Source organism: Cryptomeria japonica, chromosome 11 (assembly GCF_030272615.1).
Source record: "Cryptomeria japonica chromosome 11, Sugi_1.0, whole genome shotgun sequence".
NCBI classification, from domain to species: domain Eukaryota; kingdom Viridiplantae; phylum Streptophyta; class Pinopsida; order Cupressales; family Cupressaceae; genus Cryptomeria; species Cryptomeria japonica.
Window position 1 is genome coordinate 327,757,853 of NC_081415.1, and position 23,740 is coordinate 327,781,592.

Below are 23,740 nucleotides of genomic sequence, written 5' to 3' on the forward strand. Positions count from 1 at the left end.
ATGGATAGAATCACCGACAAAGGCAATCCACTCAAGAGTTTGTCAATAGAATTGCCGACAGAGGCAATTCACATCTTGAAACTATGGTCCCAAGATAAGCATCATACAATTTATGAATATTGCTCCCAATACCTTATACATTTATCTTACCTAGCTAAGAGGGAGTGTTAATGCATGATAACCTCAGTAAGATAAATGATTGAATGAGAGATAAATGAAGTCTCTCATTCAAACATTTATTATCGTGAGGGGGCACGATCAAGTGATGTCTTGATCGGCCATGTCCAAAAGACATGGCCGGTCAAGGCATCGCTTGACCGTACCCAGCCCACTACATATACCAAATAAAATGTGTGAGAATGGACATTGAAATAAAAATGCTCCTCCTCTCCTGCAACATAAAAGAAGACAATCAGATTTATACAACAATTCAGTGATAGATAATACATAGAAGAAGATAAATTTTAATTCTGATCCACAAAATTAACAGTTTTCAAAGAATTAGAAGAAATCACAAAAATGCCTCCAATCTCTTGGTGACAGAGCAAATTATCAGTAATCCTGCAGAAAATAACTCTGCAACCAAGAAGGAGATGTTGGATTGGAAGATGATTGTGCTCGGAGTTGGAGTCGGAGATAACAAAAGTTCTCTAGCAACATTCCACTAATCTCAAAGATTTGAAGAATGATTTCTTCATATTGGGGATAAACATCTTTAAAGAAGGCGGAGAGGAGCTATTGGAAATTGGCACCATGAGGAGGAATTTAAGGAAAAGAATTGATGAAGAGTTCTCACTGGCAAATGTAGGGGTCTCAGCTTTGGAACAATTGAAAGATATGACGGTTTATCTCTCTTCTGTCAGGGATAGTGCTAGCGATATACCAGGAAGATAATAGAAGCAGACCAAGGTATCAACAAATGGAGAATCAGGGTTAACATCACTGGTACCCCAAATGCTAACACATCCCCAACTGTCATAAAATTCAGAGCATACAAGAGGAAGATGAAGACACAAGCGGCGCAGGCAGATCAAGCGGCAAAGGGAGCTCAAGAGTCACAGCAGTTACAGAAGGAGGAGAGAAACCAACAGCAAAAGATGAGGTGGAAGATGATGATGTTACTCTTTTGAGTTAATTTTCTTTATGTTTAATTTTCCATGCATCTCAAACTATTGGCTCTAGGGAGCCGTTTATTTTAATTTTGCTTTAAAGACTTCGTTTAATCGGCCATTTTCAACAAGCCGTTATGGTTTTAAAAACGGTTATGCTAAGTTTGGCTATAAATGTTAGAAGCCAATCTGCATTTAGGATCTTTTTGGGTGAAGTTTGTATTGTTTAAAAGTAAATGTGTTGTTTAATGCTTCAGTCATTTTTTAATATGCTTCAATGAAAATTATTGGAATGGTTTTCTTTGATCATAGACTTTGTGCTGTGATGAATGAAAGATTATTCTTCTTATATCGAATGTGCTTCCATTTCAATGTTTTTATTACTGAGTATTGAAGTGATTGAAATTCATCCTTTAGCCCATTGTTGTGAAATATTTATCTTTGTATGAATGTTGAAAACAGTGGTTATTTTGACTATGGAGATATCAGATTTGCTCTTCTAATCCCCATCATCCTTTGTGGTGAGAGTGAGATTCGATTGGGATTTAATTTTGTTTCATTATTATTTGAGGTTGGTAATAGTAGCAATCCTTTCAAAATTTCTAGTTAAAAGTTACACCTTTCAACTGTTTTCTGGTTAAAAGCACACTTGGATTTCATTCATTGTATATCATCAGAAGGTAGTTGCGCCTTGTAAAACAAGTAGAGAGTAGGTATAGAAGATCATAATATCCATCTCAACCATTTGTCCAGATTGTTACCTGTTTGGGTGTTGGAATATAGAGTTAGGTAGCAAAATCTGTCAGCAAACATATATTTAATAATTACTACAATTTAAACGAGTCCTATCAATTAGGAACAAATGGATCGCAATTTGAATGATATAGTCAACATATATTCTATTGGATAAATTAATTTGCCTAAAAAAATGGCACATGTTAGTTTCATATATAAAGAGAAATAAAACAACTATATAAATACACTTCCTTGAACAAGGTATGATTTCTAGAACAAGTAAAACTAGATTTCAAATTTTGCAAGAGAATCAATTATACAAAAAAAGCTACCTTAAAAAAAACAAAGCAATTTCTTTTAAACAAGAATGATAAGGCTGGATATGTTTAAAAATCAACAAATTTATAACCAAAAAAATATTATACCATAGTAATAAAATAGCATCATAATGAACTAGTAGTATTATTCATATTATTATCATACTATAGTATAATATCATTATCATAATTGTGTAGTATTTTATATTATAATACTATCATATAACATTATTATTATAATTTATATTATATGTTGGGAGTATTGACTCCAATGCCAGGAACACAAATAGTATATTTGAGATGTATAACAATGTACAATGCAAAGTTCCCAAACTCGGACTCAGCTCGAACTCGGCAAGGCCAACTCAACTCGTGACTCGGCTACAAGTCGGCAACGACTCGGCAATGACTCGGCAAAATCTTGAAATTATATACTTTTACAATTATATATATATGAAATTATTTATCATATTCCATGACTCGGGCCGAGTCATAAAAACTCGGCGAGGTCTGCTCGACTTGGTGACTCGGATAACTCGCACGACTCGTGGCGAGTTTTGGAACTATGGTACAATGAGCCTACTTATAAAGGCAAGGCATCTCCTATTTGAGATGTATAACAATGTACAATGAGCCTACTTATAATGGCAAGGCAATAGGAGATGAGAGCACAAGATGACACCATGTATCTCAATGAGATGCAAGGTTAGGTGAGAGTAGGTAATATCCAACTACCCAACACAAATATAAGGTAACCTACGAAATAATGATACCTAAGTTAACTTAAGTTATTCCAACACCCCCCCTTAAGTTTTAGGGAGAAGATTATTATGCAATATGCAAGATGCGAGATGGGTCCCGACTACTAGGCCATGTTAGGTACCCATGTACAATGCAAATACAATGAATTCTCTCACTAACAGAGAAAAGGAGAAAACCCAATGGGACAAAGCTCCTCTCCAAAAAAAGAAAGGAAACAAGATGCATGGATGGAGGACTCAATCACACCCCCCAAGGACTACATACATTATGTATATACAATCAAATATCCCTCCATAGGAAGCAAGAAAGGAAACTACATAGCCCCCCCATAATGGATAATGTCCTTCAAGTATGGTGAAGGCTTGAAGACAAAACATAGTCCAATGACTACAAGCAACATTTCTCCCCTTGGGAAGAAGATAAACCAAGTACAAAGGCAAGAATGCTTCCCATTCTAGATAGGAATTAGGAAGTGGAATCAAAATGTAGGATGATGATGTCTCTAAAATCTACTCATATGTCGCCAAGACCTTGGAGGATGATGCCACGAACCAATTAGGAGCATACCCAATCATAATAGAAGGTGACAAGCAAGGAACCAATGGAAACTGATCTTGAACAAGCTCCAAAGACAAAGATGAAGAGACAACAGTTGTACCACAACTATCATCAAATAGGAGAGATAAACCCTCAAATGTGTCCTCCAAATCTGAAATGTGAGACTCCACAAACAATGAACCAATGTCTAGCAAATAGGAATCCCGATCAAGAAGACAAAGTTAATCTTGTGGATCAGGAATGATGGAAGTCTCAAATGAAAGTGAAGGTTGATCAACTATCTCTGACAGAGAATCAAAAACTTCTAAAGCAACTGCAACCTCATCTGAAGTCTCAAAAACCTCCAAAGGATCACAAACATGGGTTATTTGCTCTAAAGAATGAAGAGGCACATTGGAATTGAAAAGAGGATCATCAAGAGATGGCGGAGTATCATGATCTCCATATAACTCCTGAATGTGAATCCAAAGAGCATGAGGACACTCAAAATGAATAAGTGACTCCAAAGTGTCATAATTAACATGATAAAAAATAACTCTAAAAACTCAAGCCCTAAAGCCTTTCCAAATACTATTCTCCCAAGGTGTGTCATGAATAGGAACATCATTATACAAATATGGCAATAGATCACGATCATGAAGATGGGTGAGTATGAAATCACTCCATTACCTATAGTTCCCCCTCTCCAAAATAAAAAGAAAAACCCATTTTCAACTATGAAATCTCTTTAAAATTTTACAAAGATAGTACCATCACTCAAAAAATGAGTAACTCCCAAATTAAGCTAAAACAAATCAAGCAAAAAAATACCTAATTCGCTGATAAAAAAATGGTGGGGCCCTTTAAGGGTGATATGTTGGCGGGTGCCCATGCCAACAAGCCAAAAACTCCACAAATGCACCAATTAGCAAGTCACCAACAAGCAAACACAATTGCCAAATCACACAAGTCTACACACGACTTGAACGTGCAAAAGAGACCAACCACGAGCTCGTAAACCTAAGCTCACAATATCATAAGCAATGACGGCTGTATGAATCACAAAATAAACTCCCTCTTAAGGAATGTGGGATTAAATCCCAAAAACAAATGTTCAAACTTGCAATTTGCGGGCCCACCAATGGATTTTTAATGCAAATGTGAAACCCTAATGGTTAAAAGAACATCGAGCAAGGTCAATTCACAAGCCTGCTACCTCTTCACAAGTCTAGTAGAGAAAATGGGAATGAACCACTGACCAGGACACCACCAATCAAATTGAACCAATCCTCAAATATAGGCTAGCAAATAAGTAAACCTGTTGATATGAAATCCACGCTGAACTCCACATACATTTCGGCCAAATAAATTGCACCAAACTCTAAGTAGATCTGATTGAACTGGAATGAACCTACAAGTTGATAACCATGCTCCCTACAATGATAAAATGCTAATCAAGAAGGAGATAAAGTCGCCTGCCGAAGAAGCGGATCTAGTAACTATGTAATGAATATTAGAATATTTAATTATATTTTAGTCACCTATATTTAGTTCCTTGTTTAATGGTCATTTAGCTTTTTAGTTAATTAGCTTTTAAGTTTTATTTAGCATTTAGCTTTTTCATTTTAGTTAAGCTTTTAAGCTTTATTTAGTGTTTAGCTTTTTAGTAGTTCACTTTAAACGACTTGTTTTTAATTTAGAACGTCGTCTTGTAATCTCTATATATACATTATCCGGTTATTGAATCATTCATTCAATTTATTTTTCATGGTATCAGAGCGGGTCGATGGGATTTTTTAAAGTTTGGCGAATTTTTTAATAAAAATTCATGGCCTTCTTTCTGGAATATTTTCCAGATTTTTTTAATTGTTTTTTATAAAAAAATGATTTTGTTTTTTTGAAGGCTTTTTTAGGGTTTCTAGTTCATGGACGAATTTCTTTATGCTAGGCAGCAGTTCATGTTTTTTTTAGCGTTCTGGAGATTTTCGGGACTGCAACCTGAAGTTTTTTTTGCAGGTTGAAAATTTTCCTAGGGTTTCTGCAATTTTCGACTACGGTTTTGACCCTTCAGCTCAAGTGGAAATTTTATTTTGCTTGCAGATTCTTGGTGGGTTTTTCGAGACCTCAACTGAGTCGTCGTCAGATTTTTCTAGGTGCATCATTTTCCATGCCTCGATTTTTGAGCCGTCGGATCTGTATTCTGACTTTAGATTCTTAGTTTGTTTTTTCGAGAGCTTTTCTGGGTTGATCTCAGATTTTTTTAGTTGTCTCGTTTTTTGTGCCAACGAATTTGCCTTGGAATTTAAAAACAGTCAACGATTTCTGCTAATTCTGTGGGCATTGTTTATGCTGTACATCCGACCTAGGGTTTCTCCTCTATTTTTTTTGAAAAAAAAATCGTTACTATTTTTCTATTTTTTTAACAAAAAAATCAAAGGTATTTTTTTATTTTCTGCAAATTATTTTTTTCTGATTATTTTCAGGAAAAATTTCAGGTTGTAAGTTTGAAGAAAATTTTAATTTTTGGGTTTCTTCCAAACCTCGAAATTCACGCCTTAGAATTCGTGCCAGAATTCTCCTCCAGGGTTTCAAATTTTTTGTGCAGTTGCTTCTATTCAAATTTTTGAATCAAATTCTTTTGTCTCATGCTTTCACTAGGTTGACCTCGTTCAACCTCCATTTTCATGATGGCATCTTTGACCAACATCATGTTGGAACACAGTCAGAAGTTCAGTGGCCTCAACCACAACACCTGGAAACAGTGCATGTTCACGATATCTGAATATCGTTGCCTTGATCAGATTGATTTAGGCCAGACCTCGTCCTACAGGTCCCAGGGTTTTCACTTTTTTTTTCCTCAAAAATTGTTCGAATGGTTTAGAATTTTTTCCTTAAAAATTATTATCTGTCATCTGCAAAGCTAGCGTGGGTTTTCTGATTTTTCTCCACAAAAAATCATGGGAGGGTTTTGCTTGATTTTTCCTCAAAAATCAGGGAGTGTTGTTTTACCACATGATGTCTGCTATTTTGCCGCGTGAAGTTTGTTGTTTTACCACGTGATGTCTGGTATTTTACCACGTGATGTTGTCTGGTGTTTTCTTGCATGATGTCTAATGTTTTACCGCATGATGTTTGGTGTCTTACCACGTGGTGTTTTGGGTCTTGCCATGCAAAGTTTCAGGGTTTTGTTCGATTTTTTCCACAAAAATCGTTTCAAAGGTTTTTACCATTTTTTTCCACAAAATTGATGATTTGTATCTTCAGTTTTGAAGGGTTTGCCGATTTTTCCTCAAAATCATGGTTTCAGGTTTCAATTTGGTTACCCAACGTCAAGTTGGATGGATTTTGGTATTCTTGGTCATTAACACTTTTCAGATCCAGAGAGGGTCTCCACTGCAGCAGAGTGTTCTTTTCATTTGTGATCAAAAGACCTGCAGTGTCTTCTGTAGGGTAGTTAGTAGATAGAATGACCATTAAGGGAGGGTATTAGAATATTTAATTATATTTTCGTCACCTATATTTAGTTCCTTGTTTAATGGTCATTTAGCTTTTTAGTTAATTAGCTTTTAAGCTTTATTTAGCATTTAGCTTTTTCTTTTTAGTTAATTAGCTTTTAAGCTTTATTTATTAGAATATTTAATTATATTTTAGTCACCTATATTTAGTTCCTTGTTTAATGGTCATTTAGCTTTTTAGTTAATCAGCTTTTAAGCTTTATTTAGCATTTAGCTTTTAGCTTTTTGTTTTTAGTTAATTAGCTTTTAAGCTTAATTTAGCTTTTAGCTCTTTAATCCTTTACTTTAACATTATGTTCTAATTGTAAAACATCGTCTTGTAACCTCTATATATACGTGTGTATATCGTTCAATGTAATCATCCAATTATTGAATCATTCATTCAATTTATTTTTCATGGTATCAGAGCAGGTCGATGGGATTCTTTAAAGTTTGGCGAATTTTTTAATAAAAATTCATGGCCTTAATTGTTTTTTTATAAAAAACGATTTTGCTTTTTTTAAGGCTTTTGGAGGGTTTCGAGGGTTTCTGGTTCGTGGGCGAATTTCTTTGTGCTGGGCGCCGTTTATGTTTTTTTTAGGGTTCTGGAGATTTTCGGGCCTGCAACCTGGAGGTTTTTTTTGAAGATTGAAAATTTTCCTAGGGTTTCTGCAATTTTCGACTAGGGTTTTGACCCTTCAATTCAAGTCGAAAATTTATTTTGCTTGCAGATTCTTGGTGGGTTTTTCGAGACCTCAACTGGGTTGTCGTCAAATTTTTATGGGTGCATCGTTTTCCGTGCCTCAATTTTTGAGCCGTCAGATCTGCATTCTATTTTCAGATTCTTGGTGGGTTTTTCAAGAGCTTTTTGGGGTTGTCTCAGATTTTTTTGGGTGCCTCGTTTTCCGCACCTCAAATTTTGTGCTAGCAAATTTGCCTTGGAATTTAAAAACAGTTCACAATTTCTGCTATTTCTATGGACGTTGGGATTTTTGCTATTTTTTTTGGGCACCATTTATGCTGTTTTAAGTTTGCAGAAATTTTTTAATTTCTGGGTTTCTTCCAAACCTCGAAATTTGCACCTTAGAATTCGTGCCAGAATTCTCCTCCAGGGTTTCAGATTTTTTGTGCAGCTGCTTCTATTCTGATTTTTGAATCAGATTCTTTTGTCTCATGCTTTCACTAGGTTGACCTCGTTCAACCTCCATTTTTGTGATGGCATCTTTGACCAACATCATGTTGGAACACAGTCAGAAGTTCAACAGCTACCACAACACCTGGAAACAGTGCATGTTCACAATATCTGAATATCGTTGCCTTGATCAGATTGATTTAGGCCAAACCTCGTCTTACAGGTCCTAGGGTTTTCACGATTTTTTCTTGAAAAATTGTCTGTTGGTTTTCTGATTTTTTCCACAAAAAATCATGGGAGGGTTTTCATGATTTTTTCCTGAAAAATTGTTTGTCAGTTTTCTGATTTTTTCCACAAAAAATCATGGGAGGGTTTTCACGATTTTTTCCTCAAAAATTGTTCGCAGGGTTTATAATTTTCCCTTAAAAATTATCTCATCTGTAATCCGCGATATTCGCGTAAGATTTTAGTTATCTGGGTTTTACCGTTTTTTTCCACAAAAAACGATGATTTGTAACCTCAGATTTCTTGGTTTTTCGATTTTCTCCTCAAAATCGTAAATTCTCTTTTCAAGGGTTCCCATTTCAGGGTTTGACGGTTTTTTCCTCAAAAATCGTGCTTTGTTGCAGTCAATTTGGGTCGCACCTGCCAGGGCGAACATCTGCAACCATGGTATCTTGCAATCAGTTTTGGAGTTGGTACTCTTCTGCAAAAGGGTTTGCTGATTTTTTCCTCAAAATCATTGTTTCAGGCTTCAGTAATTTGTGTGCCAGATCTCTAATTCGCGTGTGAAGGCTACATTAGCTTGGATGGCTTTTGGTATTCTTGGTCATTAACACTTTTCAGGTCCAGGGAGGGTCTCCACCACATCAGAGTGTTCTTTTCATTTGTGATCAAAAGACCTGCAGTGTCTTCTGTAGGGTAGTTAGTAGATAGAATGACCATTAAGGGAGGGTATTAGAATATTTAATTATATTTTAGTCACCTATATTTAGTTCCTTGTTTAATGGTCATTTAGCTTTTTAGTTAATTAGCTTTTAAGCTTTATTTAGCATTTAGCTTTTAGCTTTTTCTTTTTAGTTAATTAGCTTTTAAGCTTAATTTAGCTTTTAGCTCTTTAATCCTTTACTTAACATTATGTTCTAATTATAGAACATCATCTTGTAACCTCTATATATACGTGTGTATATCGTTCAATGTAATCATCCAATTATTGAATCATTCATTCAATTTATTTTTCATTATTTAGTGTTTAGCTTTTTAGTAGTTCACTTTAAACGACTTGTTTTTAATTTAGAACGTCATCTTGTAATCTCTATATATACATTATCCAATTATTGAATCATTCATTCAATTTATTTTTCAATGAACATGACCTACAATCAAGGCTAAATCGCGAATCATAGGGGGAGTTAATCCAATAATAGATGCACATGAAACTGTCGATCTAAACAATGAATGCCGACCAATGCAAGTAATCGCTGATTAACCACATAGTCAGCCAATGAAACCCAACCCACACGGGCCGATCACATAATATGCAATCGCCACAAACAATCATTAATGCAAACAAACACAGATATTGTCAACACCGATAGGTGTGGATAAGAGTCTTGCTATCGTAAGCCCACTGCATCCAACAAAGCAATAAAGCTGATCAATGGAAGCACTGACCAAACACAATTTGGAGAGAATAAATATTTGATCTCAAAGAGGATGTTGGCCACAATGCTTAAGCCACAGATTAAAATTGCAAATCGCAACTAAAAGGCGTCAACTTCCAAATGAAATCCCTGACTTTAATGACTATGGCTAAGAGATATATTTGACTGCCCAAAAAAGCAACTATAAAGCTAGCTATTAAGCCAAATCACCTATTACAGAAGCACCATGGGCCTGCCAATTTGCCAGGTATGGATCACTGTAACCAAGGCAATACGCCTTCAATCACAAAAAAACCAATCTGCAAGTTGCTTGGCAAAACACAGAACATATGAACTGCAGGCAATGAAAAACAAGCTAGCAGCGGATTGCAGACTAGCCAAATAGCATCTGAAGCACCGAACAATAAACCAGTGAGAGCAAATCGATTTTTGCCAAAAGATAATGGCAAAATAATCATTAAAAAGCCTTGCTGGAAAAATAATTGCAAGGGAAAAAACAAGATCTGCAATTAATTTGGTCCAATGAAATGAATCAACTGCAAACCAAATTTCCTGAGTCTGATCTTAAATCTGCCTAATTGCTTTATTGCAAACTTGTCAGTGTTAGATTTTAAAAGTAGATTAGATTAGAGAGCTTCCCCTACAAATTTGAAGAGAGCATTTCTTCACACACTATCTACTTTAATTGGTCTTGGAAAAAAACAATTAAGCACCAACAACTATCTTGACTGACTCTAAGCAACAAGACTCGCCAAGCTTGGTGAGTTTGATCAAACTTGCCAGGGACCCAATTTGTAAGTTTCATGGCCTTGTTTCAAGTGGTTCACCTTAGAAAACACCAAATCTAAGCGAGTTTCAGGAGAGAGTCCTGTAACACAGGTATTATGCATAAATTTTGTATAGAATCCAAGAGATCAGAAGTGTTACAAAATGCTTCTAAGTCAATATTTATCTATCCTTTATTAATTTATAAAAGAATAACCATAGTAGATTGATATACAAGGGTCCCAGACAAAGGGACATCTTGGTACTTAAAAGAAGTGCAACTATTCGTCTCCAATTAACTCATTTCATCATATTTGTAACTTTCTGAAAATGTTGCTAAAAAGCCACACAAAACAAGGCTAATACTGTTGGATCTATGCGTTATGGTTAGAGAGAAGTTAAGATTTCATAATATTTCCACGGATTAGGATTTCATAATATGTCCACATGCTCTAGGAGAGGTCCAAAAGTTGATGGTGAAGATAACATGGTGCACAAAGTAATGCCATTGCATTGCAAATCAGTTAGAATCAAAAAATACTTTGGAGATAACTAACTCGGTTTTGTTTCATGGCTTTCTTGGATGCAAGCATTGTACTTAGAGAATTAGATATTTATTTCACATCCTAAGTATGCACTTGATTTATTGAAGTAGTTTGCCTCAAACAAGTTATCTTCATCTACCCCATATCAGTACATAGTGTACTACACCTCAAGTTGATGCTAACTTTGTACAGGTAACTTGTGGGAGTCTTCTCCACTTGGATCATACTCTTTCCTTCATAATCATGCATGTGCAAGTTCATGTAGGAGCCAAAGAAGCCATTAGGATATGGCCAAGCAAATATTGAGGTACATTTAAGTTACTACTCAATTGGGATAAAGAACTATAGAGTTAATAGCGGATGCTTAGTATGTTATATGCAGCCAAATTGGGTAAGTGACGTGGGTATACACAGGTCTACTTTTTGCTGGGTATTAAATTTTATTAGGCCTAATTAATTAGTTATATAACAAGCTAAACGTGATTGCATTATTGACTATTGATGTGAAGTATGCAGGAGCAATAAATGCAACATACGAGGCAGCATGCATACAAGACTAGTTATGTAGGCTTGATTTTCCATAGAAGCGACCAGCACTGATCTTCAACGGTGACCAAGGTGCTTCTCAAATTGCTCATAACCTATTTGAGCTTGCATAGACAAAGAATATTAAGGCTCAATAACATTACATTTATCATTGCATTCAAGTGGGGATGTTGGATCTCTGATTGTAGGGAATGATGACTACATTGCAAACACATTCACAAAGCCACTTGTTGATACTGTGTTTGTTATATTTAGAAACTCACTCTTGCTTTTGGGAGTTGCCAAAATGGGGTATGACAAGCAAAGACCTACTTCCTTGGGTAATTTTGAGTTGTGTTTTATGGAGAAAGTTAAGAGTAAATATTGTCCATCTTATCCAGCCAATTAATCTACCACTATTATCGTATACCATTAACCTACCAATATTGATTTTGAGCCTTCTCCAATTTCTTCCAAACCTAGCAAGCAACTACATGCTTCTACAAAGAAGTGGCATGTAATACACATTGGCATTAGGCACATATATCCAATGTAATCTGAAATGTCTAGAACTGAATTTCTTTTTATTTTTGCAATTTCACTTTTACAATGAACAATCATGAAACCTTAACACCTTTTGATCACCAAGATCCCAATGTGTGAAAGGTGAGAGCATATGGTGAAAGAGTTAGAACGATATTATAATAAAACGCTTGTTGGCAACAAGCCACACAACTAAATATTGCCTTAAAAACTCTAGTATCATTCTAACAGTAAAATGAAATTACTAATGATATTGAAATTGATATCCAAAACCCATCCATTGATACCATTCTCAAATCTTATCAATTTAAACATGGGAAAGATGAGTACAAGCCAATTACCAATCAGCATCTTCCAGGGTCATGTCTGGCTGCTCTACAAGCTCCAATCCATGAACCACTACAAAACGTACACGTTTCTCTTCTCTTGTGACCAGTTCTGGAAACTTTGTCCTGGCTTCTAAGGCAGATGCCATCTCTCTCCTTTTAAATGTACATGGACCTGGAATGGATTCAAAGTGTAAATCAAAAATCAAAGGATAAGCTTTGATATATTGTTTCAAGAGCTCATTAAGTTACAAAATCTATACAGATTTAAAGCAAACAACCCTCATAACCATTAATGCATTAAAAAATGTGCATAAACATAGCAGTTCAATAGCAGAAAGAGAATATGCAATCAACAAACAGTACCTTTCCGAGGAAACTTCTTTACAAGTCTTCTATACAGGCCACCAGCTGCTTCAAGTGCCACACCCATTGACTTTTCACGAATGCCATCCAAAGTGGCAAGCCTCATATTAACTTCACTCACAAGAGTTTCATAGAGGTTTGCCACATAAGCTAATGGCAAGACATACCTTGGATCACCTTCAACTTGTGACTCTCTTGACTTTCTCTTCTTTTGCTTATCTTTTCCATTGGGACTACCATAAGCAGACTCTGGTGAATCAGGGACTTGAATAACCCGAGATCGGAGAAAATAATCAAGAATGAGTTGCAAAAATCGTGCTCTTGCAGATTCAATAGGTATAACATCTGGACCAAGTCAAGCAGCAATGAGAAATAATTATACGAAGCAAGTAGTACAATGAAAGTAACTTGAAAATCAACCTATGTTAACTTCATATTAAAATATCTTATCACTAATAGACCAGCATGATAAAGCAAAATAAAATTACCATTAATTGTTAGGACACCATAGGGTGACCTTGGGGGTTCTTCATTTTCAAGGGACAAAGAATGTTCTGGTTCTACACCACCAACACCCTGTAGTTGCAAAGAACTTCCATATGACTGGTGCACACAATCCTGGCAGGCAGCAGTTCACATAATTTATAGCATCATAAGGTGCCTATCAATCTACACTCAGCTTCAGCAACTAAGATATACTGAATGAAAATGACTACAAAAATTCCAGGTGGGCTTGTGATACATAACCCTCCCACCCAGCATCACTTAAGGCCATAAAATTAGTCTTGTGTTATTAAGTGGAAATGAAACATATTATAATCATCTAGTGACAAACTTAAGAAAATATACAAAATATTGTTCAAGTATACAAAGAAAACGAGGCAATGCTTGCTAAGAAACTAGGTAAAGTGGATACTTTTTCAAAAATCAACCAATGGATATGAAAAGCGTAGAAAGTAGCTGTCAACAAACATTACTTACATACTAACTTCTAAAACAACATTCCCAAATCCTGTGAACAACCATTGCCAGATGCCATTATTTTAAAACAAGAATCATTTGATGAACGGGCACCATATTCATTCAGGTTTGCCCACCTGCCCTGTAGTGCTACAAGTTGCACTAAATACAAACAATTTATCTCAGGTATAACTGAACCAATTATGATCAAAAACTGAGAGTACACAGTTTTCATCCATGTTAAAATCTGGTTCATGCTTGTCCCCAGGGACTTGCATCTCCAAAAAATGTTTCAGTAAGTACATACACTAAAATGAATATTCCACTTAGTCTGCAAAACAAAATCTTATAGCTGACTCTGTTGTCTTCAAAAGGCTATCTTGTGATTGACAAAAAGACAATCACAGCTTGAGAATTGAAACAAGATCATTTAAACACAAGACTACTTCTCACACTTCATTGTACTCAAACACATTTACACAAAAAATCCTAGAGATCCTTGTTACCTTGTGTTAATGTTGAACCATAACACATATACTGTAACAGAGTCATTCTCTCATTTACTCCAAACCAACCCTAACTAAAAATCTTTACTGTTGATATATTACAACTATTAAAATAATAATATATTTATTCTATAATGATCATCTTATTTCACTTTGATTTAACTGAAAAGTGTGTGCTTTTTATTTAATTCAGTTTGAGTGAATATTGGGGTTTAAATTTCCTCTAGTGATTTCTAATTCATTTTATGAGTTCTGAAATACGAAATTTAGTTTCTATTTAAGTGAAAGATGCTTAAAGCATCTTGGGATTCCTTTTTGGCCTTTGTTTGTTTACTTGGATTTTTTAGTTGACCTCTTCGGTTAGGAATGAGTTAATTCTAATTCCTTGTTGAGTTACTGTTTCTTCCTTTTATGATGGGAACTCATTATGCTTTTTACAATTTTTCTATTTTGGGGAATGGAAAAGTAACCAAAAGCTCAAAGACTCTATTAATGGAGTTTGAGGATTTAAAGTAACTTGGAAATTTATTTCCTTTAGTGATTTTTGGTGAGGTTTGTAGGTATTAGTCCTATGGGAGGAGACGCTTCTCACCATTTTATGTATGGATTCTTGGCGCTCATAGGAGCTTCCTTCTTGTTTTAATGGAGGCTTTCCTCCTTTTGGCTGAATTGAAGCTTGATGGAGCTCACACTGTGCTTGTGGACCTTGCTCAAAGGCTCAGGAGGATCAGAGTTTCTCATCTTCAATTTTGGTTAGCCTTTATATCAAATAGATGTAAAAACAGTCTTTCTAGATGGCAACATAGAGGAAGAGGTTCATATAAATCAGCTTAAAGGATTTGAGGGGCATGGCTGGGATACACATGTATGCAGGCTGAAAAATGGCCATGTATGGGCTAAAGCCTCAGATGAGTGCTTATTACATTTGGTCTTCACTAAAGCTGTTTCCTAATCTTTAATATTAGTTTGATAAATTTGATATGTTGGTTTAAGTTCTATATATAGATTATATTTTCTTAAAGGAGGTTGCAAGAAGTTCATAGTATGGTGTTGGAGGAAGTTGGCATCCAAATTTGAGATGAATGATGTTAGTCTTATGCATCATTTTTCAGGTCTTAATGTGTGGCACAGTACAAGAGAAATCTTCTTTAGTCAAGGGAAATACACAGTAGAAATCCCAAAAATTTTTAAAACGTTGGATTGGAAGCCCCTTACTACTCCAATGATTCCAAATCTAAACTTGAGTGAAGATTTGGAATCAAATCTGTTAGATCCATTTGTATACAAGTAGTTGAGAGGTTTTCTAATGTATTTAGTAAATACAAGACTTGAAATTTGTTTTGCAATGGACATATTAAATTATTATGTAGTTCAGCCAAGGCAAGTTCACTGAGCTGTTGCAAAACATTTACTCCAATATTTGAAGGGCACAATTAATTATGGGTTGAAGTGTGTTGGAGAGAAAGAGTCTGTTCTACACGGCTTTGTGGATTTAGACTAGGTGGGTGATGCTAGTACTGGGAAGAGCACTTTGGAGTTTTGCTTCAACCTAGGGTCAAGAATGATATCCTTCTTCAACAAGAAAGTAGAAACAAATAGTTGTAGAATGGAGTTAAGCCAAAGCAGAGTACTTCACAAGTTGCTAGCAAAACTTACTAATCGGATGTTGGAGCCAACAATAGTTTACTGTGAAAATCAAAGTTGCATCAAACTATCTGAAAATCCAATATTACTCCAAGCACATAGATTTTCATTATCATTTTCTTAATGATGAAATTCAAGAAAGAGCAGTAATTCTTCAATATGTTCCTTCCAACAAGCAGGTTGCAAAAATTTTGGTGAAGTCCCTATTGCAAGGGAAGATTGAAATACTAACAAAGAAGTTGGGATTGATGGAGAACACCTTTCACAAGAAGAGAGAGTGTTAGATTTTTGTCGCTTGATGTTGCTGGGCACAGCACACTCGAAAAATTAGACTTCATCTTTTAAGTGATTTTTTCCAACTCAGCTGGGTGCTTTTATGCCTTTAGTTTATGCAGAAATTTGAGGACTATTTTTAGTACTAAAATGCTGAATTTTGTTTCTTTCAACAAATGCTTTTGGTTTATATTTAGGTGTTACTCTTATTGCCTTTATTGAGGCAGCTGGAATATTTTTTAACTGTTTTTTGTGATGAAAGCCAAACTAAAATAAGGTGCTTTGTTCTAATTCATAATGCCAAGTCTACAAGTTATTTATGATCTTGAGGTCTCTGTTGATGTGTGTTTTATGCACTATCGAACACAGAATAAATCATTGAATACTCTATCCTCTCTTGAACAAAGACTTATCAAATGCTGAATGCAAGGATCACTTGAGACGACTCCAAGGTTTACAATGTCATGTCTTGACGTGTTGGATAGCTTCAATGGTTTGATGTGTTTTGTTGTTCCTCCAACGGGACTTACATATTTGTTCTTTAAAGAGATGAAACTTCTTAATCATAAGGAATGTTGTTCTTACGAAAAAATAATGCAATGGAGTTCTCTCTACTACTAATAATGATCTTTCAATAAAAAATGTAAAAAGAGGATGAAGGTTTAGGAAGGCTAAACTAATGCTAAGAATGCAAGAATAATGGACGACTTCAAGAGAAGCTCAACTAAACTTTGCTTTTAACATGCGAAGAACATTTCCACAAAGCTAGTGCGATCTTCTAGGGATAGCTAATGATTTTCGAATCACCATTACAAACATAGATACCATCAAGGCGATGCATATCAATGAAGACATAGTAATTGAAGTTAAGCTTGGCTAAAATTAGTTTTGTTGACTACGCAAGATACTTCACCATCGATGAAATACTAGTAGTATGAACAATAGGAGCTTCACCATTAATCATGCACATAAGTCTTTCATTCATCTAATTACTTAAGCAAATTCTATTCTATCTTTTTTTGTGTTTTTTAGATAGTAAGTTCTCTCATAAAAGGATGAAGAAACAAGCCAATGCTCCAAAACACAGTAATTCACCAACACTTCAATGATTTTATTATTTTTGGCAGCATCAAAGCAACAATTCTTCAAAACTCTTCTAATTGATCCCTTACAAATGAAATGAGTTGAGCTTATATAGTGCTCCCAAATACAAAGAATGGCCGAGATTAAATCAGAATCAAGGGCCATGATCTTGCCACCTAAACCCTAATTAGGGTTTGTTACCATAAATACCTAACTAATTGCAAATTATTAAAACTCAGCCAATGGCAATGTGACATCCATTTGGCACAAACTTCGAGGAAAAATCCTCCAATGAGAAAAAGACACCACATGGGATCATAACAAACTATCTTCTAGAAGTTTGTTCCCCTTATCCTTTTCTTTTGTTGCAAATTCAACGAATTTGGACACTATAATTCAATCTTGATTATTGGAGTAGCAGGTACGTTCTTCATCTGACCTTCCATGAAGCTCACCTCGTCTAAGGCAAAAGAAAAGGTTTTCTCCCATCCTAGCCCGAAATCTTTAGTCTTTCTGGCAAGTACCATGAATGAGTGTATGTCTTCTAGCTACTTCTCTGAAGGCAATCCAACTGTTCCAAAGAATGACTTACTTTCTCAATCAGTTGATTGGCATCTATATGGATTCCTTGATTCATCTCTTTCTCAAGTATGATTTCAGCTACTTCCACGATTTTATCATGTATCACATTTACTGCATTGTCCACTTGAGTGCAACCACTGTTGATATCTTCAAAGATGACCTTCCTCATTTGAAGCAAGTTATACCAATGTTGGGAATCATGTGATTGTCCATATTTCAACACTCCTCTATTCACGAAAGTCTGCCTAGGTAAATTTTTCATTGCTTGTAGTCTCGGCATGGTGTAATCTTTGGTGAAAGTAAAAACATCATAGGCTACCATGAGGGTTTGGGTCCTTTCAAGAACACTTGAGACTATCAAATATCCTTACCAATTCCTTCACGAATGCATTCGCCCTTTTGAAAGATTTGTCTATCCAATTCTCCATCAAATGAGCCAGGGACTCAACGGCATCTGATTATTCTAGCCCAGGTTCACCATAGAATAGTAGGGCGAGAAAGGTTCGATGTTCTATAGATTCTAAATTATTGACTAATTCTGGAAGAAGCAGCAGTGGAGGTGTGTTTGAGGGATCATGTTGTCTTATCAGTTCTTTGAACTGTTATAGGTAGTTCCTCAACACACTCACTTCTCTCTCGAGTTTCTTGTTCTTCTCTACCTCGAGCTTCAACATATCACGAACTATCCTTACTATGTCATTCAATCCTCCATTGCCTACTCAGTGGTGGGAGGACCTAAGTCAATAATCTCCAAGTCCTAGTCCTCTGCTATGATCTCATCTTCAAGCTTATCTACCCTTGGAGTGGCAATTTGTATCACTCAAGATCATGTACTATCCTTTGTTATCTTTGACATCTTTGTGGCCTTCTTTTCAACTATCTCTTGAGCCTTATTTAGGAAGTAGTCTAAATCATCTATAGGCTCTTCTTCTACCACTATGACTTCCTTTGCCAATCTCTCCTTAAGCCATGCTGGGATAGCAGATCTTTCTTCTCCAACTTGCACCTCCTTGAGTTGTTGATCTTCTCGGGGTGGAGAGGTTACCTCTTCATCTTCATTCTCTATATCCACGTATACATCTTCACTTCTTTATTGCTAGCTTGCTCATGTCGTATTGAATTGTCTTGTACTTGGGTTTGCTTCCCTTTGTTTGTCTTCTCACATCTATTATCTTGAATTGTAGACTCCATGGATTCATTTACACCATGATCTATGCTTCCCTCAGGTGGCTGACTCTCCTTGTCAACTGCCTAATTCATCTCTACTTCATGTATGGAAGAAGTACTAGCAGAAGGACGACCTAAATTTGATTTATGCCTCTTATGTGATGATCATTCCTTATGACTTTCTTTCCTCTTTAAGCCTCTGGAGTGAGTTCACTCGGTGGCACTTCCACTCACGCTCATGCTTTCTGTTTCTTCATCGGATGAGTCTGACTCTCCCATCAAATCAAATGTCAGTTGTGCAATCTGGCTCTTCAACTTCTGAGTTTGGATGTCTACCCATCGTCGTGTGTAGGCTAGGACGGGTTTCATCAAGTCTTTCAAATCAATGATCTCAACATCAAACCAATTGACCTCTACCTTCTTGTCTTTCTCTCACTCATATACAAGCTAGAGGCGTTTTCCACTATCTTGTGCCTGATCTGAAATATTGAAAATTTCACACACCCTAATGATGTCAATTGGTAGCCTTGAACACTTTTTCCTCCTTATCTCTAAATCATCATGGGCATTCATCCAATAGTCTTCCAATTATAGCTTGTGTGTGTGCCTTCTCTCGTTGGCTCTTCTCATGTTGCCGTAAGGATCAAAGTTTTCTCAACTTCCTGCAAGGATGGACACACTTCTATGATTGCCCAACTGAGATGGGAAAAGCAATCTTTGTCTTGTGCCTATTCTTTTGCACTTTCTCATATGTGATCAATTGTCCTCAAGCAATACCATCTTGTCGATAGGATAGCATGGTAGCATGTAGGGCGCACAAGAGCATCCTTGAAGTCTTATATAGGTGAACTTGGGGAATCGGATATACCAAGCACCGTACTTCTTTACTAACTCCTCTGCTTGCAAGGATAATCTTTGATGAATGCCACCTTGCAACTTCTTGTCAAGTGCATGGTGAATGCATCGTTCACCCTCTTGAAATGTGTCTTGCTTGAGTAATGCAGCTATGTGTAGGATTCACATGCTCTCATCTCTCCAACGCCAATTCCAACTGGGCCTCTATACATCAATTCCGCATATTCATGAGCTCTAGCAAGTGAATATATGAGGTATGAACTCAAGTAAAATGTCTTTGTACGCCCAAGTCTCTTCAATTGTAAATCAAGATTGTTACTTATGATTCTCCCCCAATTGATCTTTTCTTTACCGGTAGACACTACTTCCATTAATTAGAACATCCAATTCTCAAACTGAAATGCTTGAGAGATCCCCATAACTCAATTGATCAAAGTGATCAAATCACTAAATTCTTCCTTGAAATCAATCCTATGAAGCTTGTTGGGTATCTTGGTTATGTCAGGTCTACTCTTCAACAACCAATACTTGTTGATTATGCCAAGGCATTTGTCGGAATCATCTTCATAGAATGCTTGCGCTCCTTTGCTCTTGTAGACCATGCCTTTGTGATCCTGTATATGGAAGGCTTCACCGATGGCTGTCTCAAATAAGTAAGCAAGTACTCTACCATCAAGTGCTACTATCGTTCTTGTGTCGGCATCATAGTGTTTAGCACACTCAACTATCAACTCATTGCATTGGATGGCCGAAGAGAAGCCTGCTGCTTGTATTATGCCACTCTCGATCATCTTCTTTGAAAATTCAGAAGGTCTACTTGTGTATAGGGGACCGTGGAACTTCTTCGTGTTGAATTGCCTTAAGTTGGTATCTCCTACATTGCTCCATAGTGATGTGATCTTAGACTGAACATCACTCCCTTTGAATCCTCTTTGATAAGAGTTTGTCTTGTGACTGCAGTCGCCTTCAGGGCTGCCATACTTCTACCTGAAAGAGTTGTCTAAGTTAGAGTTTTGATATGACCTTAATGTCTACAATATTGAAAGATGCACCTAGGTTAGCAATTCCTCCTTAAAAACTTGAAACTCATTAAAATCTTGATGAATTGCTAAAACCCTAGGCGTAAGTATAAACCTTAGACTGTGAGAAAATCAGACTTTGTTCAAAATGATCATTAAATTGCAATGAATTTCAATTACAAGACATGAATCCTCAAATGAAGGGTTTTTGAAACAAATATTGAAAGGAATTTAATCTCTCTAAGTCCTTTGAAACCCTGATTTTTTTACTGTAATATCACAGAAACAGACCTGGCCTTGATGAAAATGCTTTAAAAAAAATGTCAAATTCAGACCTGATATTACTGTTGATGAATGCCTAAATGATGCCTGTATTGAAATCTGCCCTTCAATTTTGTGAATTCTGCTCCAACAATGGATATATATCGCTGTAGCAATGGGAGATCACTGATCGCCTAAGGGTGACAAATTCACCAATATTAGAAGAAGACTTGCTGCTGGAGGAGATCGCTGACATTTGGGCGATCAATTCGCTTTAATTGCAATGATGAATTGGCCTTATGCCTGAATGGAAACAAGATCTCTGCCCTGCCTAATTAGAATCGTTGCTCTTAGAAGACAATTCGTTGTCTGCAATGATTGTTTATCAAATGAAATGATCAACCTTATCTTTATAGGCATTGAGAGGGGATGTCTTTTGATCTTTAGGCCGACTTGTTTCTTCATTTGATGTTTTACAATTGATATTTCCAAGACATAAGGTGGCCGACTTGTCATTTAATTTAAATTTGAATCAAAATGTTCACTTCTTAGGTGGGCCCCTCTTTCAATCTTTAGCACTCAAATACATCTCCCCCTTACTCAATTTTGGAGATCACAAAAAGTGATCGGACTTTTGGACATGCATAGGAAGTTTGGCTTTTAGAGGCCTCACTGACAATTCGCGTTTCTTGGTGCTCACTAGAAGTGGTCGGGTTTCTTGGGCCTCACTGACAGTTCGCATTTTGGGGGGGGGGGGGGGGCACTAGCTACCACCAAAAATGGTCAGACTTTTGACCTTGTATAGGCAATGGCACTTAGAATGGTTGGGCTTTTAGGTAGGCGTTGACAATGCCTTAGTCATGAGAATGGCCCTTTAAGTGGAAGCAAAGACTTCCAAATGCCTTCAAATTTCATTGATCATCATTCGATCTCTCCGTTTATCTTGTTTAACTCGTTGAATTCACCTTCCTCTTGCCTTCTTCATGTTTCAATTATCATCTTTTGGTCTTTCATTTGATCAACCTCAACAAATCGTTCCATCTTTCACCTTAGATCAAGCTTTTCAAGCCTTACTGGAAGCTCATTCAGCATGGTCATACTTTTGGAGCCTCATTGGAAGTTCGGACTTTTCATAGGGCACTGACAGTCTCCTCAAGAAGGTCGCGGATTCAAGCCCCCACTGACTGGTCGTGGATTTGAGCCTGGACCGGAAATCATGCAATAAGGTCATGAATTTAATGGTCCACTGACAGTGATTAAAGATGTCTATCTTGCTCGCTCAATCACTTTGTTTACAGCTTTTCACGTCAAAATCAGAAGATTTCATTCATGTCAATCATCACTATCTCTCAAACATCAAGCATCTACTTAAAAAAATCATCATCTCACCAAGTGCAGAGACTTCCAAACCTTGATCGGGCTTTTGATGGGTCGCAGGAAATGCCTGAGTAGGTTGGACTTTTGAGGGGTCAGTGACAGTAAGATGAGGAAGGTCGGGATTTTTAGTGACCTCATTTGTGCAATTTTGTGAGTAGTGGCACTCACCTCACCAACTCTAAGGGTCTTCATCATCAACAAAGTCTTACATGGTGTTTAGGCCTTCATCTTGATTGTCTTGCATCTAGCATCTCAATTCCTATGACTGACATTCATTCTTGCATTCATTGTTTCCATCTCTGATGATCATCATCATCATATATCATTCATTGCCAAGGTGTTGAGGACTAAATCGACTCAACCTTATTCAAACCCAGGGATCTAACTGCCACTAAGCTAACCTATGACTTAAAATTGAGAACAAAAGAGGGTGTCCTCATTTGTGATGGGGTGACGTGTGAAATGGTCACAACAGTCTCCACCTTTTGTACAAGGAGTTTTTCAAAAAAAAAAAATATTCAGCAACCCGTAGGTGGTTGTTTAGTGCAGCCAACTGAATGCTTTCAATCCTTCAATGAGTCTGGGTATGAGTTGGAGCTAATATTCGAGGTGCTGGTACAGGTTGAGGCTTTCTAGAGTGTTTTTGATGAATTTGGAAATTAGCTGGGTGAGCTTACTTCTTTTCTACCTGATAAAGAGTGTTACCTATCCTTTATTGGTCTATAGCTGTCCATTCCTGCATTTCGAGGGGTCTATTCAATGTTGGGTGTGTTCAAAAACTTATTGCATACTTGTAACTCACTATTTGCTGCATATTGGAGACTTTGGGAGGCATACCTTGAAGCATGAATGCCCTGAGGGGGTGTCATACAATTCATAGCATCAACTGAATTTAACATGTCAGACCTTTTTGGCCAAAAAAACACTTCAAAAAATTTTAAAAATTGACTTCAGCGTCAAATTCCTCCTAGGTTCCTTGAAATTCTCCAAAATTCTGCCCAGGTTCACAGGGCTGAACTCACAAGCTGTGGGCAAAACCTTGTCCGAACCCACAGGGAACTGGACCAGGACCAAGACCCAAGGGGAACCATTCCAAGACCTAGGGGGTCCCCCTGCAAAACCCAGTAACTTGGACATTAACTTTATAACTTTAGTGTAATAATTTAAATAATCCCAACCATGTTGTGGAAAGC

The 23,740-nt window shown here is 36.6% G+C and overlaps 1 protein-coding gene across 3 annotated transcripts in view; it reads right to left on the minus strand.

Moving 5' to 3' along the window:
- Nucleotides 1–23,740, minus strand: part of LOC131065060 (uncharacterized protein At2g02148) — a 76,294-nt gene that overhangs the window by 45,557 nt on the left and 6,997 nt on the right. For all 3 annotated transcript variants that reach the window (XM_057999450.2, XM_057999451.2, XM_057999452.2), the window contains exons 3-5: nucleotides 13,309–13,438; nucleotides 12,821–13,165; nucleotides 12,470–12,629 (exon numbers count right to left, since the gene is read on the minus strand). In XM_057999450.2, coding sequence (XP_057855433.2) covers nucleotides 12,470–12,629; nucleotides 12,821–13,165; nucleotides 13,309–13,438 — 635 coding nt within the window. The remainder of the gene's footprint in view (nucleotides 1–12,469; nucleotides 12,630–12,820; nucleotides 13,166–13,308; nucleotides 13,439–23,740) is intronic.